The sequence below is a fragment of the Aethalodelphis obliquidens genome, unplaced genomic scaffold (assembly GCF_003676395.1).
Source record: "Aethalodelphis obliquidens isolate GAN/ISIS:26980383/991018 unplaced genomic scaffold, ASM367639v1 scaffold6, whole genome shotgun sequence".
Taxonomy (NCBI): Eukaryota; Metazoa; Chordata; class Mammalia; order Artiodactyla; family Delphinidae; genus Aethalodelphis; species Aethalodelphis obliquidens.
Genome location: NW_020837950.1, coordinates 12,162,909 through 12,181,015, shown reverse-complemented (window position 1 = coordinate 12,181,015; position 18,107 = coordinate 12,162,909). Strand labels below are relative to the sequence as shown.

Here is an 18,107-nt window from a genome sequence, read left to right as displayed (position 1 = left end):
AGCATGATGGCTTAAAATGGTTTCTATAATCTAGTCCTGAATAACACCCATTTTAAAGCATAAACAGTTAAGCAATAAAAATAAACACTTGTTGAAATGTTTATTGAACAGACGTAATCAATTTGTTTGAGAAAAGATATGCAGGGTTAAGTTCCTTGTGAGGAAAAATCACATTGATAACTCCAGTTTTTAAAAAACCTAAACATGGGAGATAATCATGGTTGGTGTTTACAGAACATTTTGGGGGGTGGGGGAGAACCAATTTTATAAATTGAGATTCTGAGTTGAGAAAACTATCAGATGAAATGGCAGGGATCAAAAACTTATTTTATTAGAATTCCATTTTCTGGGTGGAAAACTAGTATTGCAGAGCCATTTAATGAAAACAGTTTTGCTGGGGATTCAGATATGCACTGACATTACAGTGACAAAGTTTAGATTGAGACTTTGTCACTATCTCCAGGAAGTTATATATTTCACAAATTTTGCTATTTTAACACTTAAGTATCACACAGACATTGACATCATAATCATACCAGAAAAACTATACTATTTTTATGTGTATGGTTATTAATGATCTTTTTTTTTAAAATATTTATTTTGGCTGCGCTGTGTCTTAGTTGCGGCATGTGGGTTCTTTGGTTGCGGCATGAGTGTGGGATCTAGCTCCCCGACCAGAGATCGAACCCGGGCCCCCTGCACTGGGAGTGCAGAGTCTCACCCACTGGACCACCAGGTAAGTCCCTGATCTTTAGTATCTGGATGCATTCCAGGTCATAGAGCAAACACAAACTTTCAGTTTTGGGTGTTTTCAGTACAGTTACATGTCTAGCTCCTTTTGAGTAACATATGTCCGCTCAAATAATTAACACATAGGATATTATACCCTCAAAGCAAATGTCTATTGAACCTGTATTCTAGGAAGAAATAAAAAGTAACAAAAGAAATGTAATTGCAACCTAATTTCCTAGAGATTCTTAGAATCCTTACTTTTGAATACTGGCCCCATACTGTTATTACATAAATATTCTTCTTGTAACTCAAAGTTCATCTTAGGAATTTTTAGTTAGGGGTAAAAAGTCTTACAAAGAAACTGGTTAATAAGGGATGTTAACATTTTACTAAGCAAGAGATGCTCACTTCTCTTCCCACAAAAGCCAAACAGATAACAGTGAGTGTTACTAATGTTTTCTATTTATTCATTAATAAAAAGTGCATAGTACAAGCCCTTTATCCCAATCCAAGTACTCAGTAAAAGATTACAATAAACCCTGGATGGCACAGACATGATTTGTTTGGCATGATTTAAACATTTAAAAACAGCAATTAACATTTGGTACATCACATGACCACCTTTGCTTTTAACAAAGTAATCATCAGACATGGTAACAAATACATATGACTTTTCATTTAGAAATATTATAATGTTAAGACTAAACCTACTATTGCAACAACAAAAATTTAACCCATTAACTTAAACTCTCTCCATTTCTCCTTCAAGTTGTTGTTCTGTGTCTTAAGCTGAGCTCGTCAAATTTTAGCACATATTCATTTAGAGTGACAGACTTTGATTCAGGGTGACAGACTTCTGAGGTTCCTTTGAAGATGTAAGATAAAGATAATTCTATAAACACTGTAATATCGCATACCACAAAGACACTAAAAGTAACCATGGAAGAGCTGTATTTAATAGTTACTTCTGAAACTTTCTCCAAGTAGTTTAAAATATGACTTGCTGACCATGGGATAGTGCTTGGATAAATACATGATAAAATCTTTTACTATACACAGTTCCAATGTTAACTTTTTCCACGTGGAAAGCAAAAAAACATTATTTTGCATAAAAGAACATTAAATAACTCTAAAACAAAATAAACTCTTAATGGCATTTGTGGAATGTTTAAGAGCCAAAAGTGATTAAAATGTGAAGTTTTATCTTTCTTTTTTCCAGATTATTTAAAAATGACAGTAGCCACAGTTCAGGTGAATGTTTACAAGCCAAGTAATGAGTAAGAGTGTGCTCAATAAAAAGGCCACATGTAGAAGCTTTAGGAATTAAAGAGAATAATATGAATTACTAGGTAGGTTAATAGAAATACTTTATGTGCTATTGCACACCGTCTTTGTCAGGAGTGCAAAGAAATTTTACAAGCAAAAAAAACAAGACTTAATACTTCACTAAAAACTTTTGTTACTAATTAAATAGATGGTCCATATAGGAAAACGTTAATATTCTAATGTAATGTCAATTAAGTATATGTGACAGAAATGAAGAACTAGGAACAAGAACCCAGATTTCTAGGTCTCTAGCTAACGCTACATATTGTTTCCATGTCATAGCCACTTCTTCAACCAAAGTCAATTCTTAATTATTTGTGAGCCACAGATTCAGTGAACACATCAGTATCATATCCATAGACTAGCCTTCTAGCAGCTTAGACAGCAGATTGTTAGGACATATGTGCTAGCCTTCAAAGTTCAGGAGCAAGGACAGAAAAAGGAATGCTTATAGGGATTTAGCTCCATTTAAGCCATTCCTGCCTCTCTGCTTTAAATGCTTTAAGAGCTGTAGAGCTGGGAAGGCTTCCAATAGGCCATATTGAGAGAAAAACCCTTAAATCTATGGTGTTCATTTATCCAGGATTTGACTTACCTGTGTTACAATACCTCTCAATTAACACAAGTAATTAAGAGTAGGTTATATTATTTCAAGAAGTTGAGGACAAAGCCAAGATGCACAGGAGGAATGCAAGCAGTCAATAATGGATTATATAATGAAATGAAGCCCTTACAGTGTTTATAGCCTAGAATATAATCATAATAAAGGGGAAAAAATACCCTATGAGCATCACATAATTGTATCAGAGACTCTATTAAACAGTACAATGATACAGAGAAGTTTATTCAATTCATACAAGTAATTTCTCAGATCTATACAGCTAAAAGCTAAACTGATCTAGTGGGGGAAAATCCTTACATTGATAGCAAAATATCTTCCAGCCCCCATAAATCATCTGCAATCACTTGCTAGGAAAAAATTCCATAACCACACAGGTCATGCAGAAGTTTTTTATGCCATTTGTATTCATTTTCTATCAAACTGAAAAAAAAACAATGCAACCTTTTACATTTTTTCACATTTCAAATTTTTACTTATATTAATGCTCCTCCCCACCCCAATCCATCCTATTACCAAACAAGAATGAGACAGAGGTTGAGAAAAAAAAAAAGATCCTTGATGTTTCTCATTTTCCTCCTTTTCCCTTGGAGTAAATCAAGAATTCATTAAATATTGTTTAAAGTCAGAAAGATAACAAGACTCAAAATTTTTTCTTCAAAGAAAATAATAGAGTAAATAAGTAAACAGGATTCAAATATCAGTAACCAAACAGGCCCCCAATACAACTTTAAGATAGTTTCATTTAACAGGGAAGTTTTACAACAGAAAAGCAGCTTCCTGAGAGGCACCCACTTCAAAAATAAATTATAGCTTAAATTATTACTGTATAGATTACACCTGGCAAATGCAGAAAGAATTAAATTTTTTCCTCCTTTCATGAACTGTGTAAGGCTAGTGTACAGTGGCTTACAAATTTCATATAATGGACTGTAAATCATCCACCATATTTAAATCATGTTTAAGTTTTCTTATATTAGACATTTTTATGGGAATAAAAACTTAGTAAACAATCACTTCATTTCTTCTTTCCTCCTTTTCTTTGCCACATAAGCCAGTTGTAGTGGATGATACAGATTTCAGCTGTAACTTGTAAAATATTCCAAAGGCTGTCACAGTCCCAAGAACTAGAGAAAACTGCCATCCACAAATAAACTACCAAGGTTAAGTGTAAATACAATGTGGTTCTAATTTTCTTTCATACAATCTCAGATAACCCCAAGTAACTTTATAAATACCTTATTAAAAAACAATCTTTAAACCCATCAAAACTATTTTAAAATATTTAAATGTAGAGATCTCAAATTTCCTTCAATCAGGCCAGAAATTATCACAAAAAGTATGATCACAGTTACAAACAGAATGAATGGAATGTTTAAGTTTAGGATAACCAAAAAAGCCCCATGTAACTTTTTAATCTATCATTTACTCAAATATAGGAAAGGTGATAACACAGGAAGCAAAAATAAGCTTGCCAGTGAAATTTCTAGAAGCTCATGAAAACAATACCATCCCATATTGCAGATGCAAAAGAAAAAACAGTTCTAATGGGGTTAAGAGTACTCTGGTCATCTTCGTTCATTTGGTCGTGCAAGGTGTTAACTATTTTTACTTCCCATATCCACAAAGTTAGTCCACAGGAGGGGCTGGTGGATCCTGTCCCTGGCATTAAAGAGAGAGGAATTATGAAATTGACTTCTTAAATCTCCCAGTGCAACCAGTCTAACACATACAGTAAGAATTAAGCAGCAATGCCCCTCACCTTCCCATCCCAAATCATATACTTATTTGGACCTCTTGTACGTTTTTGCACAAGGGAGCACTAGATTAACACTGTGATTCACCGATGTTTGTCTCTTTCTTCCTTGTAGCATGGAAGAAAGGAAAATTTTGTAACAGTGATATTGACTTAGGTAAAAGTGCTCTCCCTGACAGCTCCAGAGGAGATATTTAAACCAATCAAGGTAGTCTCATCCCTCTTGCTAAGGTGACTAAGTAAGTACAATCAAAGTGAAGCTAAAGACATAATTCTCACTACAGAATGTCAGTCAATGAGGAAGTATGTGGCACCAGTTGCAACTGGCAGCCGCCCTATAGGGACCAGAAAGGGAGGCCACCTTGGAATAAAGCTAATGGTCTGAGGAAAGAACCCGGATCTTTGATGACGCTGTTAAACTTTCTAAACATTAATCCTACCTCTGGATTTTTTAATGTGTAAACCAATAAAGCCAATTACTTAAACCAGGCTGAACAGATTTTTTTTTCTTCCTGCGGTACGCGGGCCTCTCACTGTTGTGGCCTCTCCCGTTGGGGAGCACAGGCTCCGGACGCGCAGGCTCAGCGGCCATGGCTCACGGGCCCAGCCGCTCCGTGGCACGTGGGATCTTCCTGGACCGGGGCACGAACCCATGTTCCCTGCATCGGCAGGCGGACTCCCAACCACTGCGCCACCAGGGAAGCCCCTGAACAGATTTTTGTTACTTGTAATAGAAAGCTTCTGAACTGTAAAGGAAAGAGCAGACCTTCTAGGAATCTTCAGGAAGATTCCATTTATTTACTCTGACATGCTATATGAGGCCCTAGTTGAGGATAATGAATTTTTCTACTTGGAATTAGTCAATATGTTTTCTTGCTTATTCCTAGAGCTGTGGGACTATTATTTTTAGAACTGCTGGTCTACAATGAACTAAGGTTCAGGGGACTGTCACTTTTGAATGGCTTCTAATTGAGTTGGGTTTCTTTAGTTCCAAACATTGAGGATGTTGCTTTTTGATATGAAAGTAATAAAACTGTGCACAGAAAGTAAGAAAAAAGGCTTAGGAGAAAGCACTTTATCAAGACAATATACAAGCTGTTTTATGGATACCCTCCTCTCCAAGAAAACCCTAAAATAAATTTAAGGCATTTTATATAGTGTTAATGATGCCTTCTTTCTTAAGTCAGCATGCTACATATATAAATGTTTTAATCCTAAAAAACCCCAAAGCACTGACCAGTTAACACTGCACATTTGCTTTCTCCTGTATAAGCAATTGGTCTAACCAAACTTCTTTTTAATAGTAACAACGAAGGATTGGGGAAAAGAAGCAATTCTTTTAGGTTGGAGAAGGGAATTAGTGGGATAATTTGGTGTTCAACAAGTAAATCTGTCATGGAAATATTTTTAGACGTAATATCCAAATCAAATGGGACAGAAAAAAATATAAACACTGGTTCTGAAAATGATTAAAGGAATCCTTTAATGGAGGCTCTATCAAAAATTCCCTGTTGGGTCACTTTATCATACTTTCAGTTAGGTTCTAAAAATGGCTGTAATCATGACTATCAAGATTATCAACATGAATGATTCCTACCTCTCCTTTTGCCAGCTCAGTTGACCTATTGTGATGCAGAACTGGAAGAATGAAGTTGAGAGAAATAGGATGGGAAAACAGGTTTAGCCAGATAGGCTCAGTGTCTCTGTTGTATTTGATAGTGAGGACAGAAGCGGAGAAAATGAAGAATGTGTGTGTAGAAACATTTGAACTGTAGCTAGTAAGAGAATTTGGGGAGGGGGAGCTGGAAGCATACGAGGCAAGGGATCAACTGTGAGGTGGATAGAACTGGGTAGTGGAAGACTGAGATTTGAGAAATACTGCTGTGGATTATTATGAACTGGATCACTTTTATGTTTCTCACATGAGTAAAGACTGGAATTCACCTTAAAACGATTTGGGGGCTACTGGTCTGTACTTCTCTCTAAATGTAACTCCACGAAGATTAAGCCATTTGGGGTTTCAAGATTTACTAGGACTACGTAGGAAGAACTTACTCCGTGAGCTAAATCTTCCTTTTGCTAATTCAGATATTTCCGTCAAAACAAACTCCTCCCCTTTCCCAGACCACACCCATCCCCCCACCCCAAAACATTTCTAATCCACAACACTTACATTATGAGGACCGGTTGGTTTTCCAGTTAGGTTGGATCCTCTTAGATTAGGAGGTCTCAGTAGAAACAAGATCACTGCAATAACCATCCAGGCCATCAAGATCATAGTAATACTGATGCCATTATCACTAGGGGGTCCTGGTACTAAAGACAAACAGAAAATGTATTTGCAACAAAAACTGTAGAAAAATTATAATACTGTTAGATAAATGTAAAAACAAATCCTAATGTTTAAATAGCAACTTGAAAAATTATATAAAAAATGCATTAGTAATTTTAAGAATTATTAAATATTACAGCTTCAATTTCCCTTTCCTCCTGTGAGGAAATCTAAATGGTAAATGGTGTAAAATACTCATAAGCCAGAGCCTATTAAAGATTTTTAATAGTATAGTAGTTCTTAATATTTTGGGGCAATAGAATCCTTTGAGAATTTGATAAAAAAGGACTCTCTTTCCACTATAAGAATCCATGTATACACATTCAACAATTTTGCATATAATTGCAGAAGATTCATGGACCCACAAAGCCACCAATCCATAGATATACTGAGATCTACAGAACTCAGGTTAAGACCACATGATACACGGTTAAAACACTCTAGGGGTGAGGAAATTATGCATTTTAATTACAGAAGTAGCATGAAAAAATAACAGAGCTTAAGGAAAAGGGGACATCCACGTTGTATAATTTATGAATTAATATCCCTTTATGACATTCTCAAACAAATAGATATTAATTTGGCATTCTTTTTTGCAAAAAGAATTTGGATTCAGATCTAGATATTATAGTCTATGCCTTTATCAAGAGAAAAAAGTCAGGTTTCTGGATAGGTATCAGTCTTTCCAGCTCCTTAAAGCAGCCATATCTTAAATATTTATTTAAGTACCTAGCACAGTGCCTAGTTCATGGTATGAACTTAATAAATTTCTAATAAATGAAATGTATATTAGAGAACTCAAAGTATCAAAAATGAAAATTCTAGAAGATTAGATTTAAATAGCCTGTCAAGACTATGTATAAATGTTTGGTTTTGGTCTCACTGCCTCAGGAAAAAGTAAAAGAAATCCAGACAAGATTCTGAAACTAAGCAGATGCATTATGCATTACATTGAGGTCCACGGGCCCAGGGCCGAGGTGGCACTGCTGAGGCCAAAGGGGACAAAGTCAAGCAAAGAGCTGAGCTATCCCAAGAGCAGACTGGAGAGGAACCTAGTCTCTGTTCCAACCCAATCACTTCTCCAGGAACAAGTACCACAGTACTCAGGGGTCATCAATTTGCAATGCTTATCACACAATGAATCAGCATTTCCCCCCTCTATATCCACATTCATTCCTTTCCTTGTTCCCTCCTATTATATGTGCCTCCCTTCATAACTAAAAACCAATTTCTCCACTTAAGTTTTAGATCCCATCACTCTTGCAGAAATTTATCCATTATCCTCTCTCTTGTGAATTCAACACCCTCTTCTCCATTGCAGCCATCCCATAATCACTTAAACATGATAAAGTTTCTCCCATATTTAAAAATATATATATATCCCTCCCTCAACCTCTTTCTCTGTCCAGCTATCAAAGCTAACCTCTTGAGAGTGGTCTATATTTACAACTACACTTCACTACCTCCCATTCACTCCTTAGGTTGGCATCTACCTACATCAACATTCAAACAACTCTTTGAAAGGTCACCTATGACACCTGCAGGCTGCTAAGCCTAATGGGTAATTTCAGTCCTCATTTTCCACGACCATGCTCTTCCTTAAAAGACTTTCTTCCTTTGTATTCTGTGCCATTACCACTGCCAGATTTTCTTTCTAACACTTAGCCACTCCTTTACATGCTCATTTTCCTCTTCCTGGCTTTTAAATTTTGGAATTCCTCATGGTCAGTTTTAGGTTCCCTTCTCTTCTTTCTCTGCATACTATCATCCTCACCTGTGGCTTCACTTACCTTCTGTATGCAGACCACACCTAAATTTATATTCAGCCCCAACTTCCCTGAACTTCAAACCCAGTATCCAATTATCTATCTACATCAGTAGTTCTCTATTTTTTTTTAAATATTCATATCAACAGTTCCTAAACTGTGGTGTACTGTAGAGCCAATGCTTCTTAAAAATGTACCTGAACCCCACCTCGTACTTAACATACTCAATATCCCAAACTAAAACCACGAGCATCTCCCCTGGCCCACCCTCCATGCCCTACCAAATTGGATTTCTATCCATCCAACTGCCTAGGCCAGAAACCTATGAAAACACCTTTTATTCCCTCAATGACCCTCTATTTAACCCATCATGAAGTTTCTGTCGAGTGATATTTAGGAAGTAAATATTTACTTCCTAAATATCACTCAAGTCTGTCCACTTTTAGCTCCGTGCCCACACTTGCTCAAGCTACCATCACTTCTTGTCCGGTCTCTTAACTGATCTCCCCATACCTACTCTTGCCTCCTCTAATTCTGTCCTTTAAGCTGCTCCAAGAATGGTATTTTTTAAAAAATCAAATACTATTATTTTTATTACTAAATAATAGCTAAAAGTTGAGTTGTTACTTTGAACCAGGCATTCTCTCTTAATCCCTTTTAACAATTTTTTTTTTTTTTTGCCACGCCTGGAGGCTTGTGGGATATTAGTTCCCCAACCAGGGATTGAACGCCAGACACCACAGTGAAAGCGCCGAGTCCTAACCACTGGACTGCCAGGGAGCTCCTCAACAATCTTATTTTATGGTCGGTACTATCATATCTTCATTTTATAAATGAGGAAACTGAGGAAAAGTGGGGGTTAAATCCCAATGTCATAGAGTTGGCATGTGGCAAAGCTGGGATTTAAATACAGTGGTCTCATTCCGTAGACTGTGCTCTTAACCTCTTTGCTGTCATAATTTCTGACAGTATCACATTAGAAGACAGATCCCTGAAAATTACTACTCCTGTGGGTAGTAAAATTGGAAAATACAGGGACTTCCCTGGTGGCACAGTGGTTAAGAATCCGCCTGCCAATGCAGGAGACAAGAGTTCGAGCCCTGGTCCGGGAAGATCCCACATGTTGTGGAGCAACTAAGCCCATGTACCACAACTGCTGAGCTTATGCTCTAGAGCCCGTGAGCCACAACTACTGAGCCTATGCTCTAGAGCCCGTGAGCCACAACTACTGAGCCCGAGTGCCACAACTACTGAAGCCCACATGCTCTAGGGCTCGCATGCCACAACTACCGAGCCCATGCACCTAGAGCCCGTGCTCCACAACAAGAGAAGCCACTGCAGTTAGAAGCCCACGCACCGCAACTAGAGAAAGCCCACGAGCAGCAACGAAGACCCAACGCAGCCAAAAAATAAAATTAAATTAAAAAAATAAAAATGGGAAAATACAGATTTTAAAAGAATTTTGATAGATAAACTCATAACTATCTGTTAGGTAAAACTAGATTATTTAAAAGTAGTCAGAGAAAGATAACTGTGCCTTCTATACATGATCACTTCTTATAGTGCCCTCTCAGAAGTAAAATGCTAGATTAATTGTACAGACCAGAAGTGTAAGCCCAACGCCAATTCTTACGTTATTCAATTTGGAAAATGGGTCCCTTACTTTTTGATACTCTTCACAGGTAAAAGATTGTGAAGCTTCAGAGAGTTACCACAAATTTACTAATGCCTATTTCTAGACAAAGCAACCCTGACAAAATGCCCGCTCCATTTTAAGACTCTCATAGTGATAATACAACTCCTAGTTCCCCATAACTGTCTCCTAGCTTGGTTCCTATTGCAGCCTTTCCTTCCTGCATACTACTGCCAAAAAAGTCTGCTTAAAAAACACTGCTCTTAACACATCTCTGCTGGCTAATCCAGTGACTCACTTTCCACTGCTACTGCTTCAACTCTGAACTCTTCAGCCTGGCCTTTCCTCATCAGATGTGGCCCTACTCATCAATATTACCTCTTACCATTTCTCAGAAAAAGCATCCCCTGGTCTAGTCAACCCCATTCTTTCTTCCTTCTTTAGCCAGTGGTTCCCTGGCCTGTCTGCCCATCAGAATAGCCTGTGATGATACCAATGTCACAGTTTCCAAGGCCCTGCCTCACATTATCTAATTCAGGAGCAGCTCAGGGGTGGGGTCAGGAATCAACAATATTTTTAAAGCTTTCCAAACGAATCTGATGCAATAGTTCAATGCTAGTGTGACTAACAGCACTTGCCAACTTTGCAAACTCAGTCCTTCTGGGGACTGATTATTCTTCCCCATCTGGCATGATATTACAACTAATCTCATTTAATTACACCCCTCTCTCATCTGTAAAAAAGTCTCCGTTTTCTCTGCCCACTCTTTCCTTTCTTCTCTAGACTAGTGTAGCACTTCTAGTTTGAAGGAATGGTTTCCTACTTCTCCTAATTAGGTCATTAACTTTTTAAGAACTGAGACCATCTCATAGCTGTTTGACTCCACCACCTCTTAGATATATAATCTTTGTGCCTCGATTTCCTTATCTGTGAAATGGAAATATTACAATCACCTCATAGGTAGTTAGAAAGATAGAAGAGAGAAATGGTCAGTACATGGAAAGCAGCACAGTGCCTGGTACACAGTAGGTATTCAAAAAACATCAACCATTATCAATCTGTGCTCTAGTTAAAATCAGTATTAGGATCAACTAGAGCACAGAAAAGACTGAGTGCAGAAAATTCCTTGTGTGAATAGCTAGGCTGGATAAGATGGTGAAGTGAGAATGAAAAAGGGTCAGACACAAATGGTAACAGGATGAAAGAAGCACAACACTTGGCGACTGCCTGGACTGGTTATGGTAGGAGGAAGAAAAAGTAAGGGTGCCTCTAAAATTTCTGCAGGGCGGTAGTATGCAGAAGAATTCTCCACTTAAAAGGCCAAATGGATGCAGGTTTGATCTGACTTCCCAGGTTTGACCTGACCTCCCAGGTCTGATAAGAGCATTTCTCTTATTCTCTAATAACTTAAGGCCCATCTCAGAATAAAGGACAATAGCTGAACCAATTATAGTCGAACCTCTTGATCACAGTCAATGTTTTTCTGTTTACAGCAGTAGCACAAACTTAAGATTGGCTCTAGAATGTACTTTCACACGGACAAACAGTGCAAGGTTATGAACAAAAAACTGGAAACAGACCTAAACGTCTGCCAAGAGTGTCTGATTAAGAAATTATGGTATATTTCTCTCCCATGTTTTCTCATCCTGCGTCTCCTCAGGGAGCACTATGGGGGGCTGGTGGTGGCTGCAGTGTCTGATGGCAGGCATCCTATTTCTATGCTGAGTTCCCTCAGGGCTCACCCTCAGGCAGCTGTAATGTGAGGGCTTGATGGCTGCAACATCCTTTGTTTACTGAATTGGCAGGCATCATTTATTTTCATTGATAAGGTGCGTATTCAAGGAATGATTTAAATGAACTCAGACTCTTGCATCTTCCCGTACAAAGAAAAGCGCTGACTTCATTAACTTGAGATGTCTGTTTTTCTTTATGTTTTTCTTTTTTTTGCTGCGCCACATGGCATGCAGGATCTTGGTTTCCCAACCATGGATCGAACCCACACCCCCTGCAGTGGAAGCCTGGAGTCTTCACCACTGGCCCACCAGGGAAGTCCCTGTCTTTCTTTAATTAACAATAATCTTTTGATGTTCCTACTACCTGGTTTCTTGCAAAAACTCCTATATATCCTGGCTCCTCCCTTACCTCTTCAGAGCAGTCCCTCAGTGTCATCTGAGAGGCTGTCTTCCAGGCTTAAGTCCTCAGCAAGTCTATCAAATAAAATGTAATTCTCAAAAAAGAAAAAAATTATGGTATATCTGTAAAATGGAATACTATGAAGTTATAAAACAATGTTGAGGGAAGTCTCCATGAGATATGCTATATTTTGACAGAGAAAAAAAGCAGGTGAAAAACAGTGTGTACTAAGAAAGGGGGGCAAATAATATATATTTTGCCTGTACATGCATAAAGAAATTCTGGAAAGCTACATAGAAGGCCAATAATACCTAGAGATAGGACATGGTTAGATGGGAGAATATGAGTAGGAAGACACCTTTTCACTATACACTAATTAACTTCTTGATTTTTGAACCATATATAAAAACATTAAATTGAATGAAGCAAAAACAGTAAACCTAAAATGTCTTAGGATTGGAGACACTGGGTATCTGAACTGACTTAGACTTTTTGAAATATCCAGGAATGGGGATGAATGGGGTCACTATAGGCTTTCTGTGATTATTCGCAGTCCCTTGTGACAAGATCTACTTCTTCGTGAAGTCTCAGAACAGGCATGCTACTCAAACTCCCCGACACAGCATGCGGCTAATACAAACAAATACCAGGAGCAGCTATTTTAAAGTCAACACACAGAGCTGAAAGGGCCTTTGAATGAGCTGACCACTATGGTTTTTATTGTGACAACTGTTTGGCACTAAATATTCTAAATATTAACGTAGTGCCAAGTAATCTAGATATTAAGAAGCACAATCTGGGCTTCCCTGGTGGCGCAATGGTTGAGAGTCCGCCTGCCGATGCAGGGGACACGGGTTCGGGCCCCGGTCCGGGAGGATCCCACATGCCGTGGAGCGGCTGGGCCCATGAGCCATGGCCACTGAGCCTGCGCGTCCGGAGCCTGTGCTCCGCAACGGGAGAAGCCACAACAGTGAGAGGCCCGCATACTGGGAAAAAAAAAAAAAAAAAAAAAAGAAGCACAATCACATGCAGGATATAAAGTCTGTTCCCCTCACTGCCTAGGAATTAATTGCCTTAAAAGGGTAAATACTTTTTACTCTATGGTCTAGAAAAATGTCAAATCATAAAAATGTAAAAGGACTTTGTACACCAAAATACAGGGTTCCATTTTGCTCAAGGGTTAAGTTTTTGGTTACAAGAAAAAGTATTACAAATAAGATGTCAAATGGAATATTCACAATGAAGCTATTTACTTAGCTGGACACCAGGAAGATGAAAGAGAAGGGAGGCTCTAAGAGCTGGCAGATCCTGAGGGATTATTTCTATAAATGTATACAGGTTTCCAGTGGGAAAGGCAGAAACAGAACAGCAGTGAAATTGGACAGTGCACCAGCAGGCTTTAACCCTGTGATTTTGGAGTTGTATACAGTAATTACAATATCCTCAGAACATCTACCCATCTTTTGATTTACTCCAAAATTAAATTAGCAATAGAGCTGGTTTCCACAACTCTTTATCTGAAAGACAGTCTTTCAGAAGAGTGGGCAGACTCATTCTATGCAGCTCTAGAGAACAAAACTGTGGGTAAATATCACGATGAAGTGGAATGTAGCTCAATATAAAGAATCATGCAGCAACTAGATATGCTCACAGATTGCAACTAGATTCTGCTACCACATGAAGGAATGAACTTCATATTCTATTAAATCATCTCAAATACATGCAGCACATCATGGCAGGCACAATGGATACTGTGATATTATGATATAATAAGAAATATATATATTTGGTCTTCATTCTGGTTCCTGTCGGAAAGCTGCTAAAATCCTTGGAATTTCCTGAGTGATAAGGGTGACAGGAACATCTTTTCTTATTCATAATAAACCCCTTTCAACCATATCTGAGTTGATGTTAATGAGGTGACTCTTAGTGGGCCCCCAGAAAGCTTCAGGATGGGGACTCACTGGGAGTCTGACCAAGTGATTAGAAGGTTGGAACTTCCAGCTTCCAAGTTATTCACCAATGGCCAATGATTTACTCATTCATGCCTATGGAATGGAACCTCCATAAAAGCCCTAAACAACAGGGTTCACAGAGCTTCCCGGTTGGTGAACACATGGAGGAGCTGGGAGGGTGGTGCACCCAGAGAAGACAGGGAAGCTCTGTACCCCTTTTCTCCTCATACCTTGCCCTAGGCATCTCTTCCATTTGGCTGTTCCCGAGTTGCATCCTTCGTAATAAACTGGTAATAGTAATTAAACTGTTTTCCTGCCTTCTGTAAGCCATTCTTACAAATTATTGAAACAGAAGAAGGGGTTGCGGGGACCCCCGATTAATATATATTTTATGAAAACAGCATAATCTCATTCGTGAAAATTTAGAATACACAGAAGAGTAATTATATCGCTCAGAGGAAACAACTGCTTAAACCATTTAAAGACATGGCTGTTAGAAAGGATTTCCACCAAATGCTAAAAGAACTGGGGCGGGGTGGAACGACTGGCCAAGATAACTGAATTAATACTCAAGCTCTAGAGTTGTGCCTTTATATTTGGATTAAAGAAGTGAAATTTCACCTACAGAAATGAGTATACTTGGTTTACAGGTGGGACTGGCTCAAGGGTCACAAATACCACAAATATAATAAACACTTGTTTTCCCATAAGGAGTTCAATAAGATTATTTTCAACTAGAAGAACACATTTTAGCTTTACTGCTGAGGCAAAAATTTACGACGCTTATCAGAGGGCACACTGCAGATTAATGAATGCTACTGAAGAGACAACATAAAGAAATCTGGAGTTGGGGAACCACCACCCATCATCCCCAAAACCTAACGCAAGTCTGCCCATTACTTTCTTGCCCAGAGGCATATAATTATTACCCTGCTGCACCAAAGGACTACATTCTGACAAAGTTTCTACTTTGGGACAGGCACTGTACTAGCTCCTGTTTCTCTAAGTTGTTACATTTACAGAATTTGATGGGATACCCAGTTCACACAGTAATACCAGTAATTAATAATGTACTAACAAGTTCCTTTATAATGATACCTTACTGTGTTTTGTTTTAGTTTCACATACATAATAAAGTGGTGCTCAGCTTCAGAGATGTGAAGTATAAGCACCTAGCCTATTAATAAATGCAATTTGGCAATATATCAAAAGCCCTAAAATGTGCAAAAGGATGTTTGTTCAAGCATTATTTATAACAGCAAAAATATATTAGCAACCTAAGATTCCAACAAAAGGGAATTATTTGAACACTGGTGCATCCCCATAATGAATTATTAGTCAGTAAATATTTTTAAGGTAAATACATGCTGATATACTCACAATACAGTAGTGAAAAACAATATATACAAAGTGATCCCGTATTTGTAAGTATATATGAAATTGAATTGTGCCAGGCTTCACCATCCTGTAAACGTCATACTTCCATTCTTACAGTCAAATTATTATGGTATAAGACTGGATTGGCTATTATTTCCCCTCAAAGTATCCCTCAAGTTATGTCTGTCCTGAAAAAAAGATGCCTCATATTATAAGTCTGTCAGCTACATTCACCATGCGGAATACATCTTCCTGCACTGATTCTCACTTTACCATCACCATTGCCCATAAAGCCATGGAGGAACCTCCCTACTGCCCTTACTGTCTTGAGAATCCTAATGTCAGAGCCAAAGGAATGACTCCAATGTCTCCAAAGCTTCCAAACCTTGGGAAAAAATGGCCCCCCCTGCCTCCACTCACAAATTCTCAAAGTTGCCAATGGATGCAAATAGATGGTAGGGAAAGAGTGAGGGGTTTGTGCTAGCAGCCTCGGTGTTCAGTTCAACGAGCCAGAAGTGCCCTGTTCCACGTGTATTTGCCCAAAAAAGGGTCTTGGAAGGGTTTACACCAAGTTGTTAACAGTGGTCATCTTTTATTATTCTGGAAGTTTTTCCTTTTCTTTTTTTTTTATCTGTGATTTTATAATTTTATTCAATGAACAGGTTTTGTTTTTGTGACAGGACCAAAAAACACAATTTTTTAAGTTAAAAAATTAAATATTTAAGTAGGAAATACATTACTAAGAACCATTTCCTTAAAGGGCAAACTGTAAGAATAATTTCTGGCAAAAAATTCAGTCTTATTCTGGTCTCTAATTCTGCCCCCAATGCCAAGCCTCCTCCTGTCCCATCATTACTTACATTCCTGAAGACATTCTGTGTCTGTGCAGTAGGACTGGGACTGCCTCAACTACAATGAATAAGAAGAAAGGAAAGTTAGCCACTGGACTTAACCAAAAATGGATACTATTTATTAGAAAGATCATGTTTTGCTTTTTAATGAATGCTACTACAGTATATATCATACCTTCAAAATCAGATAAAAACATAGAATATATTGAGGGGCTGTTCAGTTTGGGGGGATTATTTTCTCCTCAACATAATATTCAAATATACTGTGATCTAGTGCAATTCACCTATTTAAATTAGGAATTTTTAAAAGTCACCTGTGGATGGGTGCTGGTGGTGGGATGAACTGGGAGATTGGGATTGCCATATATACACTAATATGTATAAAATAGATAACTAATAAGAAATCTGCTATATAAAAAATAAAATAAAATTTAAAATTCAGAAAAAAAAAAGTCACCTGTGACAGAAACTCCTGCTGCCATATGTTATTAGACTTCCCAAATGAAAAGCACTTAACTGTAGAGGAGAGCTACTAGAAAAAGAGTAAACTTCGTTAATAAGGTTTTTTTCTCCCTGAAAATTAGAAGCCTCTGCTTCTAATAGAAAAAATAGGTTCTCTTTGTAGAAAATGCACCTTTGAAAAGAAGGCTTTTTTTTTTTTCCTTTTTGCTTACATCTGCATAAACAGTGGTTAGACAAGGAAGAAACTAATAAAAACGATACCACAGGAGTTGGGGGTGGGATGGAGGAATGGAGTGGGCTCTGATGAGAAGGGATCCGAAGTTTTCAATGTCTATCTTTATATACAATTTAATTTTGGAAACATATGATTATGAATTTTAAAGATAAGTGAAAAGTAAAAACCCATCTATCAATAAACATATATCATCCTTTTATGAATGTTCACCCTATGCTGAGGGCTTTTAGGATGTTTAGAAATGATCATCTCATAAATCTTAAAAGAGATGATACACAGTAAACTGAATGAACATGCAACTTTTCAATTCAGCCTCATTACTTTATAATGACACCCCCTCTCCATTAAAGCAGTTAACGCATAACCTGCAATTGTTTGGGGAAGCAGCTACAGAGCAGTTGTGCTTAGCTGGTTAAGCATGGGCTCTGCAAAAAGGCAGATCTTGACTTAAAGTCAGGCTCTGCAACTTTCTAGAGTTTCAAGACCTTGGGTGAATTCTTTAACACCTCTAAGCTTTAGTTTCCTCATCTGGTAAAATGGGGATGATATTACCTATATCTGAGTACAAGTGAGAATTAAAATACACAGTGCATATGAAATGTCGTAACAACCCAAGAAAGAAGAAACGTTAGCTATTATTATTACTGTGCCAAACAAATTATGACCTCATCTAAAACAATTATTGGAATTAACAGAACAAATCATCTTGTAAGTTGTTCTCTAAGATGATCAGGCTTGCTTTGGTGTATATCACTAAAAGTGTTCTATTTGTTTTTTGGTTTTTGTTTTTCAAATATTTATTTATTTGGCTGTACCAGGTCTTAGTTGTGGCATGCGGGGTCTTTAGTTGCGGCATGCAAACTCTTAGTTTCGGCACGTGGGATGTAGTTCCCTGACCAGGGATCAAACCCCGGCCCCCTGCTTTGGAAG

The 18,107-nt window shown here is 37.9% G+C and overlaps 2 protein-coding genes across 2 annotated transcripts in view; both read right to left on the bottom strand.

The window, feature by feature from the left end:
* Positions 1-6,718, bottom strand: part of UGDH (UDP-glucose 6-dehydrogenase) — a 39,053-nt gene extending 32,335 nt beyond the window's left edge. The window contains exon 1 of the mRNA XM_027103134.1: positions 6,607-6,718. The gene's annotated coding sequence lies outside the window, so the exon portion shown is untranslated. The remainder of the gene's footprint in view (positions 1-6,606) is intronic.
* Positions 1,173-18,107, bottom strand: part of SMIM14 (small integral membrane protein 14) — a 71,596-nt gene continuing 54,661 nt past the window's right edge. Inside the window, exons 3-5 of the mRNA XM_027103140.1 lie at positions 16,490-16,538; positions 6,607-6,749; positions 1,173-4,339 (exon numbers count right to left, since the gene is read on the bottom strand). Coding sequence (XP_026958941.1) covers positions 4,307-4,339; positions 6,607-6,749; positions 16,490-16,538 — 225 coding nt within the window. The 3' untranslated portion in view covers positions 1,173-4,306. The remainder of the gene's footprint in view (positions 4,340-6,606; positions 6,750-16,489; positions 16,539-18,107) is intronic.